Source organism: Arvicanthis niloticus, chromosome 22 (assembly GCF_011762505.2).
Source record: "Arvicanthis niloticus isolate mArvNil1 chromosome 22, mArvNil1.pat.X, whole genome shotgun sequence".
Taxonomy (NCBI): Eukaryota; Metazoa; Chordata; class Mammalia; order Rodentia; family Muridae; genus Arvicanthis; species Arvicanthis niloticus.
In genome coordinates, this window is record NC_133429.1 from 40,497,442 (window position 1) to 40,519,187 (window position 21,746).

General features: G+C 45.1%; 1 protein-coding gene across 4 annotated transcripts; it reads right to left on the reverse strand.

The window, feature by feature from the left end:
• Window positions 1-6,858: 6,858 nt before the first annotated feature.
• Window positions 6,859-20,645, reverse strand: Dyrk2 (dual specificity tyrosine phosphorylation regulated kinase 2). Of its 4 annotated transcripts, XM_076920314.1 has the most exons (3): window positions 20,199-20,645; window positions 19,632-19,780; window positions 6,859-12,504 (listed from the first exon to the last, which is right to left on the reverse strand). In XM_076920314.1, the coding sequence occupies exons 1-3, from the start codon at window positions 20,245-20,247 to the stop codon at window positions 10,897-10,899; spliced, it is 1,806 nt and encodes a 601-aa protein (XP_076776429.1). In that variant the 5' UTR covers window positions 20,248-20,645; the 3' UTR covers window positions 6,859-10,896. The 4 variants fall into 4 exon arrangements, with proteins under 4 accessions (XP_076776429.1, XP_076776431.1, XP_076776430.1 ...); XM_076920316.1 differs by lacking the exons at window positions 19,632-19,780; window positions 20,199-20,645 and adding an exon at window positions 18,834-19,525; XM_076920315.1 differs by lacking the exons at window positions 19,632-19,780; window positions 20,199-20,645 and adding an exon at window positions 18,727-19,525.
• Between the last annotated feature and the right edge of the window lie 1,101 nt (window positions 20,646-21,746).

Sequence of the window (21,746 nt, forward strand, 5' to 3'; positions counted from 1 at the left end):
GCAGGACAGCATAACTAAAGTCCACACATACTATCTGCTATTACTTTATTGCCTTCTACTTACTTTTATTTGAAATAATGCAATGTGTTACATATATATATATTAATAATTATATATTAATATATATTTATATATAAAATATATTATATATTAATATATTAATATATTTTATATATTATATATATTTTATATATATTAAAATGTAGATACTCGCCGGGTGTGGTGGCGCACGCCTTTAATCCCAGCATTTGGGAGGCAGAAACAGGCAGATTTCTGAGTTCAAGGCCAGCCTGGTCTACAGAGTGAATTCCAGGACAGCCAGGGCTATACAGAGAAACCCTGACTCGAAAAAACAAAAAAACAAAAAAAAAAACCAACCAAACAAACAAAAAATGTAGATACTCATATTCTAATGAGATGGAAGAAAATTAAAACGAAAAACAGATACTATGTTAGTTACCTCTCCTGCTGCTGTGACCAACAACCTCACAAGGAGCTACCTTAAGGGAGGAGTGGTTTATCTTGGGTCAGTCTGAGGGTGCAGCACATCACAACAGGGAGAACATGGGGTCAAGAACACGAGATGGTGGACCATACTGTATGCACAGTCTAGGAGCAGAAATGACTGCTACCACTCAGATTATATTCCCTGTGATTCAGCTCCAGATCTCAGCCCCTAGAATAGTGCCACCTACATAGTAGAGGGGTCTTCTCATTCAAATCAACCCATTCTGCAAACTCCTTTACAGACATAAGTCGGAGGTTTGTTCCCATAGTGGTTCTGAACCTCATCGAGCTGATAGTCAAGGTTAAACATCAGAACTAGTCATCCTAAGGGCATGCCACCCTCTCATCTTTATACTGATGACAGTTGTCTGCCTCCACCTTTGGCAAATTTTGTGTCTTATTTTAGGTGTAGTGTGTGTTATTTGGAGTGGTTTTAAAAAACTTGTTTGCTTCTAATTGCATAAAAATATAATGGAAATATAATTTATTAAGCAATCCCCAGTTTATATATACAAGCTTTTCCCAGTTTTGTTTTGTTTTTTTTTTTCTACTAGATGTGATTATTTCGTATACAAATTGTGTGAACATCATAGATTTCTTCCAATGACACATTCCTGAGGCCAATTGGCAGGCACACTCATCTGCAAATTTTTAAACCTCAAGAGCAAACTGTCAAGGTGCTTTCCAGAAGGTTCTGCTAATTCTACCCTCTGAAGCATCTAATGGGTACACTGCACCACGTGTATTCGGAAACATTGATCATGGCTGTTTTATTGATTACTGATACCGTGCTGATGAAAAAGAAAGCCATGGCTTCAATTTACATGGCTTTGATTCACAAGGAAGGTTCTTGATTGATTTGTTTCTTATGTAACTTTTAAGAACAGGCTTTTGTCTATTTTTTAAAAATTTCTTACTGTTTTTCTTATTGACTCGAAATGCCCTTGCTAGGTTTAATTGCATCCGTGGAACTTGAAGTTATAGAGGCTTCTCAAGTTTTTAAGGTAAAGGCCTCCAAGGTTCTTGTGTGAAGACCTGACTATCCCATACCTCACCTTGATTTGAAAGAGAAACCTGTTGTCTAGAAACGTTTTTATTCCCGTCAAGTTCATCACAGAAGCCGGGCACACATGATGCTCTGTTTTTACCAAGACTTCACCACTTTCTTGCACATGGGTCTCTTCTCAGCTTTCTGCATGAGAACCCAGAATGGCTGTTTAAACAACTGTTAATTGTTCCAATTGCTTTCTGGTATAATCACAAAAACTCTGTGTCCTCAGCATGGTCCGTGTAGCCCTGTCCACACACTGGCCTCTCCCTGACCCCTTCCTGTTTCAGATAATCTGGGGCTCAAGAGGTACATGAGGTTCTCATCCTGTGTGGGCCATGATCCCACTGAGGTCACATATCAGATATGTGCATATCAGATATTTACATTACAATTCATAACAGTAGCACAATTATAGTCATGAAGTAACGACAAAGTAATTTTATGACTGGGGTGACCACAACATGAGGGATTGTATCAAAGTGTTGCACCGTACAGAAGGTTGGGAACCGGTGTCGTAAAGCATCCTTCTCCCAGGGGAGGTTTACACTCTGCCCAGTCGTATATCCTTCCTCCCAACATCTAGTCACTTGGTTTTCTGTACTTTGCACAATTCACAGCTAACATTCTAATGATTATCCGTTGACTATCCACCTTTAAGACCAAAGTGTAGTCTCCAGAGACCCCTTGTGCTATGTGCCAGCGTGTGCCCAGAAGGCCGGATGGGAGGAAATGTCAGGAGAGATGCTGTTGCCTCTCTCCTCTCAGCAGTGCAGTGAGCTCTTCCAGGGCAGAGGGAAGCACCATTGTAGGCTTCAGGGCAGTACCACCTTGTCCAACTTTGTGCCTTCCAGCCACACAGCAGCTGTGGAATGCCTGGGACACAGTGCAGCTAAGGAAACCCTGTCATGATGCTAAGCACCTTCCCAAGAGGTATGCTTTCCTCCCTCCCTTCTCCCTAGGCTAGGCCCAAATTACACTGTATCCACACATGTTGGATGATGAACGAACTATACACACCTCCATGAGAACAATTCTCTTCTCTCAGAATGACCCTTAGCTCTGGACCCATCTGAATTCCACCGAAACCTGGCTGGAAACGCCTCCTTTGAAGCTTTTTTTTATTCAGTACCGACACAAATGAGCTTCTAAAGAATTATAAAATCCTCCTGGCTGGCGTTATTATTGTTGTTGTTTTGATAAAAACAAGTACAACTACCATGTTCTATCCTTTCAAGTGCCTTTATCAGACCTTATTTGAAATTTCTCTTTCCGTTGTTTCGGTTACCAGATGTCGACGACGACGGTCTGAAAATATTAAATGACAGATTTCAGAAATACGCTATTAAAATTTTTTTAAAAAAACTGTACGCCACTCTGAGTAGAATCTCATACTATACCACCTGGGCCATTGATACATCCCATACATCCAAGGTATACATGCTGTACACACTAAACACCCTTGGTTATCAGGTCAATTTTCACAGACTTGCAAGGCTTGTGTTCAAGTAACATTGATTTTTGCAATGATGGCCTCAAACAGCCGAAATCCTGATCCCCATCAGTTTATCCTTGATCCACTCTATGTGGTTCTCGTTCATCATTAGCAGTGTCATCACCTCTTTCCGAACTTACTTTATATAAATATAACATTCAGAGTTCTCAGCAGCTTTACTCAGAAAACGTGGACCCTGCAGGTAGGAGAGGAATATTACATTCCATCTCTGAGATGCTTAACCTCTGTGAGAGGAGCAATCTAGCCAGAGAGCAATCTAGCCAGGGAGATGACGTTTGTTGGGGAAACGGGGTTTAGCTGGTCTTTACAAATGTAGTCTACACCTGTGTGTGTGTCTGTCCAATGATCTCTTTACATCTGAAAGTCGCTCCAAGTTCTTTCCAGCACATGAGTAAATGGGATTTCACTCAAAGGATCCCACAAGTCTTCAGCAAAGTCTAGTTCAGCCGTACTTCACACTTGAACCAAACACATTCATCCTTGATTCTCTCCAAACAAGCAGGGTATCACAGTTGCCTTTGATTCCATGAAGCAAACTCAAAATAGCTACAGTGACTTCTCACACGCCACCACCTGCTAATTCTATTTTCATACTCTGCCTCCCCATCCATCTTCTTCAAATACTGCCACTTCTACCCCTACCTCCACCCGTGCTGTTTCCTATGGATCTTTACAAGTGGCCTTCTTCATCGACTGTTCTTTCAGTCTTCGACAGACAGCCGAGGAGAGCCAATTTCCTTATGGCATTTTCTTCTCCTGAAACTCCCTCAGTCACTTCCTTTCTATATTAACTTAAATATGGAGGCAAAGGGTAGAAAAGCTGAGTAAATCTTAATTGAAGAGATTTATCTAGTGCTAACAATCAGTGAATTTTAACTTTTAGTCCCCTGAGAATTAATATGTCAAACATATTTTCAAAGGACATAAAAGCTTGAACATCATCCTCAGACAGGGCTTGGCCTGGTCTGGCACACAAGCATAGCAGCTTCATGTCACACCAAGTTCCTCACTCTCTGGGCTTCACAGGGACCATCCTTCTGCTGCTCGCTCAGCTTCATGTCACCACCCTGCTCTTCCTAAAAAAACGCGATTTCCTAGAGAAGCCGCCCGTGACCTATACAACACAGCACGCCCGCTTGGCATTGTGCGCATGCTCGCTGCCATGTGCGTCTCCTTCACACTTTGATTGGATTAGCCGTTCTTTGGTTCTTTGTTCATTCAATCGTGTTTGTCTTCGCAATCAGTCTAAAAACTCCCCAAAGACAGGATCTGTGTTTACTTTGTTCAGTATTTTCTATTTCTAGTGCCTGGGATCCAACTTCACATGTAGGCATTCAGTAAGGACTTGGCAGACGAATGTGGTCTGCAACAGATGTTAAAAGAATTCTATGACTTCAGTGTCTTTCTTCTTAAATGTAAGCATGCTCAGGACAAAAGCTCAGTAATTCTAATCCTAGAGAAGGGGGAAAATAAGTGGGGTAATGCCTTTTGGGGACAAAAATCACAAATTAGCCTATTTTATTCATATGCGTATTTACTAAAAGTCTGGGTAAAATACTTATAATCAGTTACATAGCGTTCCCCCAAAACAACTGAAAACTTTTTTATTAAACGATTGATTTCATGGGCTTTGGTTTTAAAAAGAATACTTCATTTTTACCAATGAATAAATGGGTGTCAATATTTAAAACTTCTCAAATGTAGGAAGTAACCTGTTATAGAAAGCAAGGAAAGACACTCTCTTTTAGTTTGTAAAAACTGGTTTATTTACAATTTGGTATTTAAAAACTATCTGAAAATGTTTATAATATAAATATATATATATATATATATATATATATATATATATATATATATATCCCTGGAAAGTAATCTATATTAACTTAAATATGGAGGCAAAGGGTAGAAAACCTGAGTAAATCTTAATTGAAGAGATTTATCTACTGTTAGTAATCAGTGAATTTTAATTTTTAGTCCCCTGAGAATTAATGTGTCAAAAATATTTTTATACACTCAAGTGTAAGAAAGGGGGAAAAAAGTTTAAGACCACAGGAAAAAATGAACAGAGCTACTGTGACTTGCCCCACAAATGACCCCATGCCTCGCTTCTGCAAATTAAGGGGTATGTGTGCAGCTGCATCTAAATTCACAGGTAAAGAGGCTAAAATGTTCTAGTCTTCAATATTTCTGTAGTTTCTCAATTGAAAAGATATTCTCAGAAATTGGTAGCTAGACAAGCTCCCTTCTTTCTAGTCTTCTCCCTCTGTTTTTACAAATTCTCTTTGTTATCATTCATTTTCTTCAGGCTCAGAGGAGTGTGTGAGGATGAAGGATGCTCCTGTCACACCATGCAATCTGCAGGTAGTTTTCTCCCATTTGTAGGGAGAGATGCTCCCGTACTCTGCCAAACACAATACAATTGCATCTCTGCGAGTCCTTACCACAGCTAACGCTACAGAACCTCCTCTCAGTCTTGATTTACTAAACTTCCCTGAGATGCAGGGGGAAAAAATGCCATTCCTGTCTCCCTCACAATTTCTAAGGATGCAACCACAGCCGATCCATTAAGTCAAAGGGAAACCAAATAAACCAACCACTTTGGATGAAGACACAATTCTCCCATGTATACACAGCACAGTAGTCAAATTTTCTTTGGGGGGGAACTTATGTACCACTGGTGACAAGTGTTTATTTGTGTTAAGTCTGAAGGAAAAGAGGTGTAATTTAAACTAGAAGAAACAAACGAGACGAAGCAAAGCCACAGATACTCGTGGTTTCCGGTCTCTTCTAAAGTCCTTTCGGAAACAGAACAGCAAGTGAAGCCCTCCCTTCTCGGAAAGACCCAAGTCAGCACTAACAAGGGACATTCTCTAAGGCTGGTTTGAAAGCAGCTCTAAAGTCCCTTATTTCTGAATACTTATTTATATACTTGCTGATTCCAAAAGGCAACCAGTTCTAGAGACTCAAAGAGAATATAGCCTTAATTGACTTAAGAACAAACTTGGATTTGGTAAGAGGAGTGGCAACTGGTCTTTCCTGAGTCACCTTTTCATATACATCGTGTTCATTGGTTTTGCTGTCCTTTGGTTGATTCTGTGGTTGACTGATTCTGTGTGTTGTGCTTTTACACTGGATGTGGAGTAAGCAGCCATTATTATGTCCCTGCAATGTCTGATGTACTTATTACCTTGCTTGTTGTCATCGGTTCATGTTAAGTGAGTTAACTCAACACATCCTGAGTTAGTCACAGCTCACAAGCCTTATTTCCTGACCCAACCATGTCAGGAGACACCAAAACCCCAAAATGTGAACCATGGAGAACACCAACGATAAAAGTAGTGAAAGCATGCGTTTCTGAAAGGCAGGCCCGAGAACATCTTCAGATAACTGACCTGACATGTACACAGGGAAGAATGAGGAATATCAGGGAAGACCTGAGTGAGCTCCCCTCAAGCCTGAAGGATCAAAGAATTTGAAGCTCTAGAATGGTATGGGATGTAACAGATACCATATAAAGAAAAACTAACAGGAAGTTACCAAAGAGAAATAGAATTATCTCAAGAGCTCTGATTTAGTAGGGGGTTTCTTCCTAAAACCTCATAAAAAAAACAAAAACAAAAACAAAAAAAAAAACAAAACTCAGAATCTGCGTATTTATAGTGAAGAAACAATGGACGGTTTTATCATCTCAAGGTACTTGACGTGCTAAAGTCTCCCCAGGTTTAGCAAACCAGGAATAATCATACCAGAAACAGGGTGAGATTATAGTTAGAAAAGGGGTGAGAAGTAAGGTAGGACATTAAAATTTTATTCTGAAATTATCTCTGGCCACAACAATAAAATTTAACAAATATTCACTAAACAGTCTTACTTCTGCCTCCGGCTGTACAATGCATACAGTATCATAGAACTGGCCACTAGGATTCAAACCCCACTAGAACACTTTACATGTTAAGTGGCGACAGCAGCATCTCACGGAAATCTGTACATACATATATACACAGTCCACATTCAACCGTTTCACATATTTTCAGTACATACAGTTGCAGCATTAATACAGTCACGTGTCTAAGGTGTTGCTCGATTAAAAACCCAAGCCCCCGCCTAGACAAACTGCAGCAGTTGAGCCTGATATAATTACAATGTATCGTATATATGTCCATAGCAGAGAGATGTACAAGCCCCTAAAAACAGAGAGTCCACAAATACTTTTGTTTTTTTTTAAATGCTCCCACAGCATTATGTTGGGCAATATTAAAACCTTTACCAACCAAATCAGTTGATTTTTTTTTTATTATTTAAAAAAAAAAAATCTGCTTACCAGAAATAGTCTTGATGAAAAAAATTACAAAAATGAATGTTCTCTTTAAAATAATTCACTCTTTTAAGATTCCAATATGGCCCAATGCTACTGATGCCTAAAGTGGTTTTCCAACATTCTGATGGAGTCACCTGACAGGGCTCCACACCACCCAGTAAGTTTAAAAGTGGCTTAAATGCCATGCACCCAAATTGTAAAAATCCCTGGCCATCCTCACTAGAGCCAGGCACATAAAAAAAGGAATGCACTTTGGTTCATACCAAATGCCCTGGGATTAATCATACTATAAAATTAAATGGTTTGAGGTAAATTTTTACAAATACAGTTGATTTTGTCTAGTGTTAGCATAACAAAAAAAAAAAGTATCGTTTAAAAAATCAGTCTGATGTTAAGATACAACAAAGACCATCTTTAACCTCTTAAACGTGGGAATTCCTGGTGTAGCTAACCAATAGTTATCTTGCTCAGCGCCCAATGATGATTCACGCCTTATGGTTTCTATTAAGGCCTAGAAATCTAGATATTTAAGACAGATGTTATCTTTGCAGAGGTGGTCTCCATCTTTACCACCCCTCGTTCAAAGAGTTAAAGAGGCCAGAAAATGCATGCCCCGTAACATGGCATTCGGAACAAAAGGCACATTATTAACACTAAGGGCACAAGCTCTCCTCTACGATGTTAATCTACACTGCCTCGCATCCCTCCGTGTTCCACAGTTGTGCTAAGAACACTCTAGTAGTGCAAGAAACAGAGCCAAGTGAGACTGCAACCAACGACGAGACGACACTGTGCTATTCCTAAATCTGAAAACAGCTCAGACATCCCCAGACAACAGTAACCTGTGAGACCAAGGATGGTTTCCAAGCCAACTCCTAGTAGCCTATCAGAGCCCTTTATTTAGGTTAAAATGATGAAGAGGCAACAGCTTCATTTTAGACACAATAATTAAATAGGATTTTCCTCAAAGCAGCGGTATCAGTAAATGCTGAAACGGTTTTTATGAATAAAGGAAATTTCATTGTAGTTGGGAAAAAGAGAAGGAACAGAAAAAGCCTCGCAGCACATGATAGTTGGTTTTAAAGTTTCCGGTTCCATGTATGGGGAAAGCTCATCACAAATATTCTGCTGGCATTTACAAAGAACCAATTTTGTGTGGTGGGGGGGGGAAGACAAGCCATCTCAGTCCAGTTCTAAACCGTTGCAAGGATAGTGACACTCTAGGGGAGTTAGTGACGTCAGGCTAAGGCTCAGGCTCCCGCGGCAACCAAGTGAAAACAGAGGAAAGGGGCCCTGGAAAGGGAAATAGCTTCCATTTTAAAAAAAATTTATTTTAACGACCTAAAGACAAGAATTATCGCTAAGAGTCTCATAGCTTCACAAAGTCCCCAGACCAAACTTTTTATACTTCTTATGCCTTTAAGCCAAGTTTTAAAAAATAAATACAGTTTTTAAGCCCTCTAAGCCACTGGTTGGGGGGGACTGTCACATGAGCATTAGTATGTAACTGACATATTATTGCACTTCACAGATTACACAGAACTGTGTATAGTATGCTAAAGAATTGGACTCAGGGAAAATAAGCTTTACTTGCTAAGTACAGGGGTGCAAATTAATTTAGCAATGACATCCTTAAATAGTAAAGCAAACAGCGATAGTACTAACTTATTAATAAGCTAATCTTATTACTGATTTTTGGCAAATATTTGAAACAATTCCTGAGCATTATTCTTTTCCACCATCAACTGGCAAAGTCTCAAGATAAAAAAAAAATGTTTTATTCAAAATGACACTTTCTATTTGTTTTTTTTTTCTTTTTCTTTTTTTCTTTTCTTTTCTTTTTTTTTTTTTAAGTAAGAGAAAACATAGAATTAAAAAAACAAAACAAAACAAAACAAAAACATAACCGGAAACTCTTCTTGGCCTCATTGGGGACCATGCTTTAAGTACTTGTAAATCGATTTACAGGCAATACAATAATATCTGTGCATATAAAAGATTATTTATCCTAATTTTTACTATCCAAAACCTATTGTCCAAACAGGCAGAAATCTTTCTCTATTAAATTGCACATACTAAAAAAATTCTTTCCACGTGCCTTGAAATTGATATATATCACCATTCATACATTAGTGATAAAATACTGAAATTTTCACTGTGAAAATAATTATTATTCAGAGAAGAAAATATTCTTTTACCTAACTCTCAGTTACTCTCTCAGGTAAAGCGTCATTCCTCACAAAAACACTCAGTGCGATACAAAAGAAAATCAACTAAACAGAGGAATTGTTTTGTTCTCCCCCTGTGGCTCTTCTAGTGAATCAGAGAATAAGTCAGACCATTTAACTTGGCGTGGAAATTTCTCCTCCCTTTTCAACCCCTTTTCTTTCTAACGAAAGAGTTGATGCTTCCCCAGGCTAAGGGAACCCCTGCAGCACCGGCAGTTCGAGCTGACTCCAGTCGGTAGGCTAAATCTTCTTTGGAACTATGGAAATCCCCACCTTAGGTAGCTAGGCCGCTGTTCTTTTGGAAAACTGTAGACATAATGGCAGCTGAAATGTCTCTGTTAGCAGTCTGGGATGGACAGCTGAAGGAAAAAAGACAAACTAAACGCAGGCAACAGGTGTGTGTGTGGTAGAAGAGAAATGATCAAGAGAAAAGGTAGCAGGGAACATGGGGGAGGTCCTTAAAATTAGGTGCAAAAGCAATTCTGTAACCAGAAGGCTTCCTGATCATGACAGCCCCGCCATCATCCCAGAGCCTGGGAAGGAATTCACACATCTCCATTTCCACTTATCCACTAAATGCTGCTCGGTGGCTTAAGGACGTCAGAATGTTAAGTGGGCAGTTAAAAAGCGGGCAATCCTATTTTGTAATCATTTGAACAGACGGTGAGGAAAAAAAAAAAAAAAGAAAGAAAGAAAGAAAGAAAGAAAGAAAGAAAGAAAATCTCGAAAGTGCAGTTTTCCTTAGAGATTTTTCACCCCGACCCTCCCCCCTTCTTCCTCCTCCACTCTGACCCAGATTAATTTATGGAAAATGGAAACAAGGTGAGCTGCTTCCGTGTGAACCTGGAGCTTGGAGAGAGGAGGGCCTCTGGGGACCACCTCCCTGGGGAGTAGGGACGAACCATGAAAACAGAGTGAATGTGTTTGACCAATCTGTAAATGTGTGGCAGTCATGAAGAATCAATGGCCTGCCACCGATGTGATTACTCTGCCACACTAATTACAGTAAGGCTCACCGTTCATTTAGAACACAAGGAAGAAAAACAAAACCAAAAAAAACCCAAAAAAACAAAACAGTTTCAGAAAGTATAAAAACTTAAAGCATTGTCCCCGTGTATTTTATAAAAACAAAACAGTCTTACATCAAGTGCTGAAAAGATACAAATGAGTCGAGTTATTGAGCAAATAAAAACAGGTCTGAGCTACACTTTTTCAACCCAGTAAGGCTCAGCTATGACGCGGTTTTTCAGATTGCCAGCATCAGGGGACTGGAGCTCACTCAGCTAACGAGTTTCGGCAACACTGTCCTCTGCTGAATATTCCCATTGGCATCTGTCATCTGTGCCAAATTAGTCCTCAGCTTGGAAGCTGAGCTGGAAGGTGGAGGTAACTTGGAAATGGAGGTGATAGCACCAGTACTCTCTGTGACCCTCTTCACCGCTGTCTTCTCCCCGGTTGGAGGCTTTGGCAAGCGCCTCCGAAGCCACGGGTGCCGCAAAGCCTGGCCCGGGGTCATGCGGACTGCGGGATCCCACTCCAAACACTGTTTTAAGAAGTCAAGGAAAAGAGGATCATCACACCCCTTCAGTGCGTTCCCCCACTCTCTGCTCTCTGGCGGACCCCTCAGTTTCCCTCTCCGGGATCGGCCTCCATTGAGGACCACAGAGCCATCTGAAAGAGTCGTAACAGTGCAGTATCGGGGGTAACCCTTGGAGCTCACGAAATTTTTGGCTCGTTTGGAAGCATCCAGGAGTTTTTGAGACGGCATGCCCAAAAGCTCGATCATACAAGCCAGCTGGTCCCCTTCATCCTCCCCAGGCAAGAGGGGATAACCTGTCAGGAGCTCCGCGAGGATGCAACCCAGGCTCCACATGTCAATGGGCATGCCATACCTGGCTCCAAGGATCACTTCCGGAGCCCGGTAAAAGCGTGACTGGATGTACGTGTAGACGCGCTGGTGCTCATAACAACTGGAGCCAAAGTCAATCACTTTAATACTGCTTCGACCCTGCTGCTTTAACAAAATGTTCTCGGGCTTAAGGTCACAGTGGATTATTCTGTTCTTGTGCAAAGCATCCAAACATTGCAGAATCGAGTGGGCAAACTTGCGCACCAGAGGCAGGCTGAAGCCCTGGAATTTATTCTTCTTGATGAGCTCGTAGAGGTTCATGCTCAACAACTCAAACGTCATGCAGATGTGGTTTCGGAAGGTGAAGTTCTCCAGCATGTGGATGACGTTCATGGTGTTGTCCTTGTCCTGCTTTCGTAGGTGTTCCAAGATCCGGATCTCCTCAGCTGCCTGCCGGTGGAAGCGCTTCTCGTTCCGCACCATCTTCAGGGCCACGTGCTGGTGGACTTTGTGGTCATAGGCTTTGACCACCTGCCCAAAGCTCCCCTTCCCAATGACCTTGAGGACCTCGTACCTGTAAGCCACATGATCATGGGGCACCTGCACGTATGATCCCTGGTCATCGTCATAACCGCCATTGTTGGGTCCACCGGTCATGCCTTGGCGTTTCTTTGCATTTGGACCCAGGAAGTATATTTCAGGGTAGCTAAAAATCTCATGGTGTTCGAAGGCTGTGAGTTTTTGCATGTATTGCTTCATCGCTTGTTCGGGTGTCATGGGGCTGGCTTTTACCTTCCCCATGCTTTCCATGGACTTCAGAGAGGTGGAACTCCCCTGCCGTCTGTGAATGCTCTCCAGCTGCCGCTCTGGCACCACAGGCAAGCCCGTCTTGCCCACCGTAGTAAGCCCATTGGGTTGCGTTGTGAGCACTGTCCTTTTGTTACTGTTATCCTCAAACAGCTGCTGAACCTGGATCTGTCCGTGGCTGTGGCTGCTGAGGTGGAGGTGGTCATTCATGGTGTGCTTACCGCCGCCAATCTGGAATGCAGACAAGAAGCGTAAACAGAAAGGAAGGGCCCCGGTCTCTACAAGGATGATTTTTGGAAAGGTTCCCATTAACCCAGTCCCATCTTTACAAACAGCCACAACCGGTTTTACTAAATGGAAAGCAATGTGTCCCTAAGCTGTCCCATGAACATACACCAGCAGAGAGAACGACTAGGCTGGTTATAGGCAAGACAGTGGGGAAAAAAACAAAACAAAACAGTAGACTGGGCAGGGTTAGGATACATAAGACAGCCCTGGGAGTGGCACCCCTACGTAGCCAGGTCCTTGGAGTAAGTTTTCTGGTTTGGGATTTCCTTCAAGCAGCCAGCTGGTGGATTCTTACTTGAGACCTCAAAGAATCAACTTGTCACCATAATCTACCTCACTCATTCAACCAGTATTAGTAAGGATCAAGCGCTCATGTTACCATCCTGTACCTACTGTTTAATAACAGGCCTGGCACACGGTGGGTGTTTTGAGCCATATCTATCTGGAAATGAAACAGGTAACGCACAAACAAGTGCCATCTACCCTGCTGCCCACACCCAGTCCACCGTGTCTTACACACTCCATTTAGGCATTCTTTATTTACACGAGGATGGGGAATCACATTTGTCCAGTGGTGCCTTACGTGTCTAGGCCTCCTCCCAAAACACGCCGTGTTTCCTTCTTCCCTGGAAGTTATAATTGACCTGGGAGAACACACATAGCAACAAACAAAATATGCTTCTATTGACAGTCTCATGTAGATATGTGTGCCCTGTTTACTCTTGCGAACACTCAACCTGTTGTTTAGTTTCTGGGTGTTGGTGACTTTATAATCAGTTAAGGTCATTTTGTCCAACAAATTGAGCAACTGCCAATCAGTTTGGGGCCTCTGGTCCACTGCGGCTCAGTACCCATGCATGGATTTCTACAGGCTGTTGAGACTGCCACCGTCAAAGGATCTAGAATCACCTAAGAGACAAACCTCTGTGCATGTCCCTTAAATAGCTTCTAGATTGAGTTAACTGAAGTGGGAAGATCCAACATATATATATGTGTATGTGTATTATGTGTATGTATATATGTATATACATATACACATATACACATGCATATATATGTATGTGGTCGCACTTTTCCATGGCCTGGGGTTTGACCATATAAGCACAGTAATTCAAACACTATCATGCTCTTCTCTCCACTTCCTGCCTGCAGAAACAGTGTGACCCAGCTGCCTCAGGTTCCTGTTACTATGCGCCGCCATCACTGCCCTGACAGTATAGCCCTTCTTAAATTGCAGCCCAAATAAACTCTTCCTCCTTTAAATTGGTTCTTGACAGGTATTTGCTCACAGCAAAGAAAACAGTAACGAATACAAAATACAAAGTAGCAATTTCTGGTACACATGCCATCCCGGAATAGTCTCATCTAAACAAAACTTGACAAGGCAAAGGAAGAGACCTCCTTTTCCTATCCTGAGTCGGCTTGGGATTTCCTTCAAGCAGCCTGCTGGTGGATTCTTACTTGAGACCTCAAAGAATCAACTTGTCACCATAATCTACCTCACTCATTCAACCAGTATTAGTAAGGGACAAGTGACAAAGTGCTGGGAATCCTGCCCATTGGGAATTTACAGTAAATGAGTTCTATATTTCCTCGGTGCTAAGTCCTCTGTTTTGCGTTATTCATATTTCTGAAAGAACAGGCGTACACTGTAGGGTAGCATGGTAATTCAAGAAACGGTTTGGGAGCAGCTGGATTATAAAATGAAATCCCAACCTTCCACACTAGCAGGCCATGGTCTTCTTTCTCTTTTGAACTGACAAACAGCAAGCATAATGACCATCTATGGAGTGAGACTCTTTGCTTACTTCTAAAACAGAAGAAGGAAGCCAGTACTTGGGACTACGCCTTTACCGAATCAAGAATTTTATTTCCCAGAGAGACTTTCAGCAGATTTCCTGGATCAAACCCATCAATGATTCTCCACGTGAGGTGACTTTCTGTTCTACTAAGGGAGTTGGTATCTTTTTCAACTTCAAAAGCAAGGTAGTCCATAAAACACATCAGAAAAGCTTTGAACACATAATAAAGGTAATACAAACTTGTTTGTCCTTTCCTTCGCTTTCCCAGGTTTTGAAGACTTCAGAGTTAGCCGAGAACTTGCTTGCAAATGCTAGCCTTGTGGGCTAGGGAAAACCACTGCTTCCAACCTCCTGCCTCTAAAGTGCTAGGTGCTGCCTTGCTCCACTGTGCCCAGTCTGTGCACTGTTTTCCTTTAAAAGCTCCATTCATCTCGGAGTCCTCATTCCTCTGTAGTCTTTAAAGCACCAGGAATAAAAAGGACTCAAGGTTTAAAGTCTGTGTCCTCAGGGCCAGAGGGAGATTACTTCAGATCTGTGCCTGCATCATCCAGATCTATGCTAGACAACTCACGAAGCACATTAAGGGTAAAATCAACCTTGGGAGTTTAAGGATTCCTAAAATGCTAGCACCATAACACTTCTTGAGCATGGAGAATTCACTCTGGTTTAGGTTATTATAATTAATTTTTGTATAATCCAAAAAAAAAAAAATTCTTTCAAATATTTTAGTGGCCAGAAGTAAAGAAGTTGCCCATACGTTGGTCCACCATCTCTCTCGCCAGCTGCCTTCTCTTGGCATTCTTTTGCAGGATCCATGTCCCCTTGCTGACAGGTGGGTCCAGACTTCCATTCTCTTGCTTTTCCACTCCTATAATGTCCTAGCCAACGCTGAGCACAGCTGCGACGTCAGGAGCGCCCCTCATTGGCTGGAGCCTACCCTGTCTCTTGCAGACACGCCTATCTGTGCCTCCTGGACTCAAGCCCCTTCTGCTGGGCTACTAATGAGTTTTCACTCCCACAGGCAACTCAAACAAACTCTTAACTCTTCTTTATAAAGCCAAATGTTTTGTTATCATAATCTTCAACTTTAAAACAAACAAATAAACACCAACGATGAAAGTTAAAAAATAAAAACAAAAAACAAAAACAAACCTTTCTCTTTCCAAATAGTCAATCTGGCAGAATACCTGGGAGTCCCTGACAGTGTATACCTGGGAAACCCTCTCAGGATCTGCACTCTTCCCAAACTACCATGAAGCCTCCTGTGTCCAGCCCTGCATGCCCTTTCTAAGAGCTACATGTTGCCATATTACTGCTTGTTTTCACTGGGACAACTGAGGAGGATATGCAGGCAGAGGTAGACCCAGACCAGCCCTGCTTCATAGCCTAAACTCTTCAAATCTTTCTCCACAGTGTCTCTAGACTTGGCATGTACACACTGTCTGTCTGAGGCTGTTCTTGCTTATGGCCCATGGCTACATGCCGCCACCACAGCCAACGCATGCAGTAAGAAGACATCTGGCCTGAACCCCTCCAGTCTGATCTATCCATCTCAGAGGAACAAGGCTGAACTCCCAAGACCCAGACATCCTGTGCCTTTTCACACCGTCTCTTGTGGGCTCTCTAAAGAGCCCAGAGATTGTCACACATGAAGTGAATGCAGCTCCCGCAGTCACTCTGTAACTCTGGGCTATTGACTTAATCTCTCTGAACTGCAGTGTCCTTGTGTGTGAAAAGGTCCCAAGCTGCCTCATTAGGGCTATTAGGGGGATTAAAGAGGTTGCATGTGGAAAGTGCTTGGTAGAGGACTGAGCAGGTGACAGTTATGACCTCTGTCCTTTTCAGATGCTGCTTTCAGACACTGGTTTGAATCGCCTTCTTTCTACTGTTCAGATGATAAACTCCTACCCATTCTTCAAAGCCCATAACTCTCATATCCTCTATTAAATCTAGCTCCCCCTCCCCCAGTGTGCTCACTGCTTCATTTCACTCTGGTTTGACAAAAATTGCACCCATCTATCTGGCTGCTGAGAAATTACAGGGAGAGAGTCACCTCTTATTTTTCTTAAGTCCTCAACAACATAAACTCAGGTACACAGTGGGAATTTAACGAGTATCTCCTGACTAGAAGCACACACATCAAGAAATGTCTCTTGGAGTCATTCTTTCGTGATGGATGGTGTTTGCATCTTCAAAAGAAAACATGAAATCAACACTGAGGGAGTTGGGAAATATCCCAAGAGGCTCAAGTCACAAGATCTTGCTGGGCCTCCGAGGCAAAGGACAGCTGGTTAAAAAGTACCTGAGGCAGACATCTTAACAACACCCAAGAGCCTTAAACATTCCAGGAGTTAAAGTATATTTACTTGACGGTTCCAGTAAGAAGACTTTTGGGCAGGAACCTGAAATCACAACCAAAATCAAATGCACAAAACTGACACATGAGGAGTTTGGAGGAGGGGCACCCAGAAAGGCCAGATATGCCAGGACCAGATCATAAACACAAGGATACTGAAAACTCTTCCCTCTCACATCAGCCCCTTGAAGTCAGTGACCTTGTGTTGGCCCTATTCGCTAAGGTAGCACACTATGTCACATTTAAGAATACAAGCTGAAACCAAGGTAATGGTTTAACTCTCCACAAATGCATGCATTAAAGTGGAGAGACCCATAAAAGCCCTCCTCGGAACACACAATATTTTAGTACTGAAAATTCTATCAGACAACAGGCTAAGAAGTCTGGCACTTTATCATTCTCTTGCGATACCAAAATGGCAAGCAACAGATGCTTCTCATGTTAAGACTTCTGGGTGTTTTAAAGCCTCCCCAAATCATCTTAGAAATGTTGTGTGGTGTTATGGGAATAAAATAGTGGAGTTGAAAAAAAATCATTGATGAGTAATTTAAACACTAAAAGTTATAAAGATATATACCAATATCTTCGAATTTATAGAAATGAAAAGATTTCAAATATTTTATCATCTCCCATATATTATTTTTTTTTTTTTTTAAAAGTCAATGAGAATCAAGATACTTACTGTTTTTTCTTTTAGGACAAGCTAACCTAAACTAAATTGCTATGGTATACAATAAAAGTCATACAAAAAAATAGAAAGCAAACTACCATGGAAAATTCCAAAGTTCATAATCCTGTCACGTGTTTAAGGGGGAAGATGGGCCTGTTCCATTCATTTTTCTTACTAACCTTTCTCCCTCAGTCATTCCTCCACAGTTCCTCCAAGGTGTAGTTGCTCCGGAAACAAACACATAAACACTTCTGAAATTATGGAAGACCTGGGGCTCTAAATCTGCAAAGGTTCTAGTATTTATAATAAAGCTAATACTGGTTCCCAGAACTAGCAGTCCCACGTGGTACATTAATGAAGACTCGGAGGGTGTGTGACTCCGTAATACATATTTGAGTTGTCTACGGACTCCTGACAGCTCAGTTAACCTGTGAAGTCTGCATCCTCAGGTAACACACAAAGAAGCCAGATAAACTCTGTGCTTCTTAATGACCCTGAGCTGGGAAGCCTGTCATGTTACACAAACCAAGTCAAAACTAATCACATTTGAAGCACAAAGCTTCACTTTCAAAGCGGAGCATCCAAGGATGCAGAGCAACTGAAATTCACCCTTCAGTTAAAAACAGCCACGTCACACACAGGCTACAGCACAGCATAGGCATCTATCCCGAAATCACCTTTATGTCTTTTCCTTTCTATTGCCACACAGGCTGTTGAGCTAGTGGCAACTTTTCCTTCTCCCAGTCCCATGACATATTTCAATCGCAAAGACATTCTGATCGGGTAAAGGCCATCCTTACAAAAATTGAGAATCAGATGCAAACTAAGTTATTTCTTTTCCAGTTCACAATATGTAACATGATCACACCAACACATTGGGGTTGCGGGGGATGGACGCTGTATTTTCCAAACTGTCAGATGATTCTAAACCAGCCAAAACCACACACACACACACACACACACACACACACACACACACACATACACACACACACACACAATCCAAACTTCTAAAACCAATGGTGGTTCTTTCTAGGATGCCCTTGTGGCAATAACGTCCCTACTACCTGCAGGATCTTTTCCCAGCAACAGTACGATCCAGATGAGTTAATCCCTGCGTAATGAATCCCCAGCCCCTAAGATAGACTAACCGAGAAAAACAGAAAGAGTAACAAAACATGTCTATGAAATTGTCTACCTCTCTTGTATGTCTCCAGCACAACTAAAGTCTGTCTTCTTCACCTCTCCTGTGATAAACAAGTTTCAGTCGCACACGACCCCCCAGAGACGCTCCCTGCAGGCCACAAACCACTGGTGGGTGCTTTCAAGCAACTTACACTTGGCAACAAAATCCTCTGTCCTGCAAGCAACCTCACACAGAAACCATCCTAGGTTGCTCACACTCCCAGAGAGCCTTTGGGAAAGAGACCTTTGAAACCATCACCTTCTGCAGGGGCACACCTCTTCTAGGCTCATGGTTACCATCCAAAGGCCATCGCTGGGAGCTGAGGAAAGGTACATGCTTAAGTCGAATCCAGCAGCCCTGCAGCCAGCAGTCCCAGGCTCCGCTCTCCTTCTCCTCAGGGCCTCAAGGGACCACAGCCCTTGTCAGGTGCCCTTCCCCTGCCACCTACAAAGCAAAGCTGCCCCTTTCCTTCTGAGCAATATCCACGCTGAGAATCCTACAGGAGTGGATTGTTTTGTTTTGACTACTGCTCTAGTTCTTATTTTTGTTAACGTTAATTACAATTTCTGCTGTGCCCAAACCTGTAGCTCTCATAAAACATGCTTACACACGCGGGGGACAATTGGCGGGTGCTCCCTGCTGGCTGGAGCCAGGCCTCAGAGGCTCTTTGGGGGATCGATTTTCCGGGCAGGGTAGCCTAGCTGTCCCCTAACACATACGTTTCTATAAATATCCACTACCCCTGGGGTTGGGAGTAGATGTTTACCGGGTCGGGGGAAGGGAGCTCTAGGAAGCAGAGATGAAAAAAGGGGGAAGAGGACGCAAAGAGGAAGTTCCCAGGAAAAGGGGCTCTGGGGTGGGCGAGCTCCAGAGGGAAGCGAGGGGCCCACGCCACGAATCTCCTTTGTGGCAGCAGCTCGGGGCTCGCCCAAGTTGCAGAGGGCGGCGTCGAGGACAGGCCCCTGCCAGGGGCGTGGAGATTCGGCCCTCTCTTCCCACAGTCGGAACCCAACGAGCCAGGGGTCTGCCTGGCACCCTCCCGAAGCCAGGTCTCACCGTGTGGGCTGTAGTGGCAGCGTTGCTGGCCCGGAGAGGCGGCAGGGCGATGGGGGAGGGCGGGCCGGTCCCCACTCCGCTTCGGGGAGCCCCCGCGCCGATCCCCGGGGAAGCCTGAAGCTGGCGAACGGCGGTGTCCCCTCCTCGGCCTGGGAGCCACGCGCGGGAGGAGACAAAAGAGGGTCAGGGTGGGGAAAAGAGAGCCACCCAGGACCCCCGCCCCCGCCCCGATGGGCAGCGAACCCCCTCTTCCACTGGAAGGAGACACTCGGCCCCGGGAAAAGCCGGCGGCGTGAGAGAAACGAGGGGGGTCGGGACGCGGCTCCCCGGCGCGCACCCGCCAGCTGCAAAGTTAAGTTCGCGACCCGGCGGGGAGCAGCGCCGGGCCGGAGCTCCGGAGCCCACGTCGCCCGGCCGGGGGAGGGGAGGGCGAGCCACCGAGAGGGCGCAGCGGCGGGGTCGCGCTCCGGATACCTCTCGCTCAACCCGCCGGGTTCAGGGATCCCCCGGGGCACCAACGTGCACAACCCGCGCCCCGCGTCGCCTACAGAGTCCCGGGGCCCTTACCGGTCGGGTAGGCGGCGGGAGCGGCGGCCGAAGGTTTCCTGGTTAACATGGCCGCGGGAGAGGAACGTGCATGGCAGTGCTGCCCTCGCCGCCGGTCCCGCCGCTACGCCTCGCCGCCGCCGCCGCCTCCTGGTCGCCCCTCACGCGGGTCCCCCGCGCCTGGTCGCCGCCTCGCTCCCGCTACAGCCAGACACACGCAGTCCGCTGCATCCCCTCGGCCCGGACCCGCCGCCGCGAGCCCCCCGCTCTCCTCCTCGCCGCCGCCGTCCCCCTCGTCCTCGGGCGGCTGCTGGACCCCCCGGCCCGTGCACATGCCTCGCCCTCCCCCTGCCGCACCGCTGGCCTCCCCGATTCCCTCACATCGGGGCCGCGGGGGAGCGGGCTGCGGCCGCCGGGACCCACACGCTCGGGAGTCTCCTCCCGGGCCCGCGCGCGTCCGCGCACACTCGCACACACGCTCGCCCCCGCGGCTCGCGCTCGACAAGGCCGGCCCCGCCCCCCCAGCCGAGGCCCCGCCCCGGACTCCCCCGGCCCCAGCCACACAGGCTGGCGGCCACCCCACCCCCACCCGCCACCCCGGGAGTCCCACCCCCTCCGATCTTCCGCAGAGCCGCCCTCCGCTCCCAGGAAAACTGCGGCTCCGGCTCCCTCTGCGCCTCCCCTGCGGCCATCTGCCCTCTCCCCGGGTCCCCCCCTCTCGCCCCTGCGACGCCCCTCCCGGCACTACCGCGCAACCTACCGCGGCCGGCCTCCTCCCGAAATTGCTGCAGAGACCCCTCCTTCTCCCATCACGCCCCTAAACACCTCTCCTAATGGCTGCTCCCAGACAATACTGCCGCCCCCCACCCCCGGCCCCTGTCCCCTGTCCCGGTGGCCCAGCCAGCCCCTCTCCCCAATTTATCATGGAGAGAACTTAGTTGTGTGAGGGTCACCTCGGAAAGTCAGGCCCCGAGGAGGGACTGCGGCTGAGCCTGGTGACCCAAGCATGGACGAAGGAAGGGGCTGCCCTTCCACCTCCATCTCGGCCACGCACGCCCTCCCTGATTCACTGACACCGAGTGACCGCTGCCCTCCAGTCTCTAGGACAAGGGGAGGCAGACAGGCGCCTGTGGACCGCAGCTGAGGTAGCAGTTGGCTGTGGGTTGCTAGGCAAAAATAAACATCAGAGACACCTCCCATTTCCTTACAACTCCAAGCCTTTCCCCAAGCACGGCCGCGGAGACAGACACACCTTCCTTTCAGCTCCCTGCTGCACCGGTGCGACACCAATGATTCCTCGCATCCTCGGAGGAAAAGATTCTTTTTTTTCCCTTTCCCTTCCCAGACACGTGGAGAATTTCCCCGCCCTTTTCGTTTGTGGTCTACAGCCTCTGTTTCCCAGGAAAGAACAAAAAATTCGCTTCCCTTGTCGCACACCTATGCTTTGTCGTGCGTGGCACGCTTGTGCACCTTTGTCCACTTGAACAGTCAGGTGTGGAGGGAAAGCTCAAAAAAATCCCAGCAGACGGGGAAGAAAGTTGGACCGCATCCAGACGTGCACTTCCTTCC

Excerpts from the sequence above, each read along its gene's own strand:
- Dyrk2 (XM_076920314.1), bottom strand. The coding sequence starts at position 20,247 with ATGTTAACCAGGAAACCTTCGGCCGCCGCTCCCGCCGCCTACCCGACC. Across the intron at positions 19,781-20,198 it reads TCCCGCCGCCTACCCGACCG|GCCGAGGAGGGGACACCGCC; the intron begins GTAAGGGCCCCG and ends CGTGGCTCCCAG. Across the intron at positions 12,505-19,631 it reads CTGCCACTACAGCCCACACG|ATTGGCGGCGGTAAGCACAC; the intron begins GTGAGACCTGGC and ends TCTGCATTCCAG.